The sequence below is a fragment of the Myotis davidii genome, unplaced genomic scaffold (genome assembly GCF_000327345.1).
Source record: "Myotis davidii unplaced genomic scaffold, ASM32734v1 scaffold170, whole genome shotgun sequence".
In the NCBI taxonomy this organism is placed as follows: Eukaryota; Metazoa; Chordata; class Mammalia; order Chiroptera; family Vespertilionidae; genus Myotis; species Myotis davidii.
In genome coordinates this window covers 1,360,966-1,362,824 of record NW_006282528.1, presented here as the reverse complement: position 1 = coordinate 1,362,824, position 1,859 = coordinate 1,360,966, and the positions used below count along the sequence as shown (strand labels likewise).

General features: G+C 60.8%; 1 protein-coding gene across 1 annotated transcript in view; it reads left to right on the top strand.

Annotated features, from left to right (window-relative positions):
* ITSN1 (intersectin 1) overlaps positions 1–1,859 on the top strand; it is a 103,849-nt gene that overhangs the window by 91,902 nt on the left and 10,088 nt on the right. Inside the window, exon 33 of the mRNA XM_015560218.1 lies at positions 847–1,030. Within this exon, the coding sequence (XP_015415704.1) occupies positions 847–1,030 (184 nt within the window). The remainder of the gene's footprint in view (positions 1–846; positions 1,031–1,859) is intronic.

Sequence of the window (1,859 nt, the reverse complement as noted above, 5' to 3'; positions counted from 1 at the left end):
CCACCTACCCATCCATCCACACCCATCCATCCACTCATCCATCCATCCATCCATCCATCCATCCATCCACCTATCTATCCCCCTTCCCCCATGATCACTAGGGTAGGCAGAACACACTCAGGGCCTCACCTGCTGTGGTCCTGCCCTCACAGTGCATCGCTGTCCTTGCTGTGTGAGAAGCTCAGAGCCCTTTCCTAGAGTCCAGTGTTGGGGTCACGTATTACAGGTGGCAGGGATGGCCCTGAACACGCAGTGCAGCCGGACCCCAGAGCAGGCACCGCCAGGCCCTCCAGGCCCTCTGGGCTGCCAGGATACACATGTCTGGGTCTACTGGTCTGTTAGTGTGTTGGGCTCCTCTCTTCAGAACTCCTCTCATCAGGTTAACATCAGATTAGCCGCAGCGAGGAGGCAGTGAGTCGGGCATCATTCGTACTTGGCCTTGTGAAGTTAATAGGATTGTTTTCCTGTGGTAGCCGATATGCCACCTTAGTTATGTGCTATTTAGTCTGAAAGTGAGCCTGCATGTCCCCTGGCCACCTTATTTCCTTCACCACAGATGACTTGTCAAGTGACACGTTGACACAGGGACCCTGTCTGAGTGACTGAAGAACGGGTCCTGTATTTGTCCATAAGGAAACTTGGTTTATGCCTAAGAGCCGGCGAACAGCTGTCACATCCGAGAGTTACACTCTGATGGCCCCCGAAGCACTAGCCTCCTGTCTTTCTCAGTCCCTGTCCCTACAAAGGCCCTTTAATGGCCCTCGGGCTCCTGTCCCTCACACACGTCCCCTTTCTGTCCGGTGGGACAGTGAGAGGGCGGGACTCACCTGCCGTGTCTCCACGCAGAGCGCTGAGAGTTCGCAAGAAGATGTCGGGGGAGAGGATGCCGGTGAAGATGATCGGGGACATCCTGACGGCCCAGCTCCCGCACATGCAGCCCTACATCCGCTTCTGCAGCTGCCAGCTCAATGGGGCGGCCCTCATCCAGCAGAAGACGGACGAGGCCCCCGACTTCAAGGACTTCGTCAAGGTCAGGAGCCAGGCTGGGCGGGGCCCTGCCACTGGGTGTGTCCGGGGCTAATTCAAGGCAAAGTTCTGCTAAAGGAGCTGCTGTCCAGTTGCTGGTGGTGTTTGGATTCAGGTTTAAGTTCCCCGTCTCATTCTCAGGCCCCGGAGGGCGGGCAGGGCCAGGTTTCCTGCTCTGGTTCATCCGGGTGCCTCCGCTCTTTTCTGGTCTCTGCCCTTCACCCGGAGGGAGCGGCCTGCAGCCCCAGCGACCCTGTTCCTGCCCCGCCTGGTGCTTCCTGACGGGCTCGGACCCCAGGCAGTCGGTGGGGGGCGTGCGATGTGCCAGGGCCTCTGCCTCGGGGGTAGCAGGGGTCTGGAGACCTGTGTGTCCTCGGGGGGATGTGGGGAGGTGCTGCTGGGGGCCCAGGCCCTGTGTCTGCGGCCCGGGGGGGGTCCCTGCTGGGCATGTCAGCCTCACCACCTCTCCCAGAGGAAATGAAACGTCTGCTAAAGGGGCAGGTTTCGCTGAATAGAGAGCGTGCTGGTGACTCGCTGTCTTCGCACGATGCCCGGGGGCAGGCCCTCCGCCCAGCGTGTGTCTGAGGCCCCTCCCTGCCGCTCTCCGTGGCCACAGCGTCGCATGTGTTTGTGGGTCCTTCCCTCGGAGCTTCTCTACATTAAAGGCTGCTGTTTGCTGCCAGGGCGTGGGGCGCTGTGAAGTCAGTCCCAGGGGAGAAGTCGGTCGGGGGCTGCAGGCTGCAGAGCAGGGCTGGGCTGCCGGGTGGGCGCCATGGCGGGTCCTCCAGGCACAGGCTGGAGGAGCTCACCCCCATGCCCCTGACCTTCAGGGA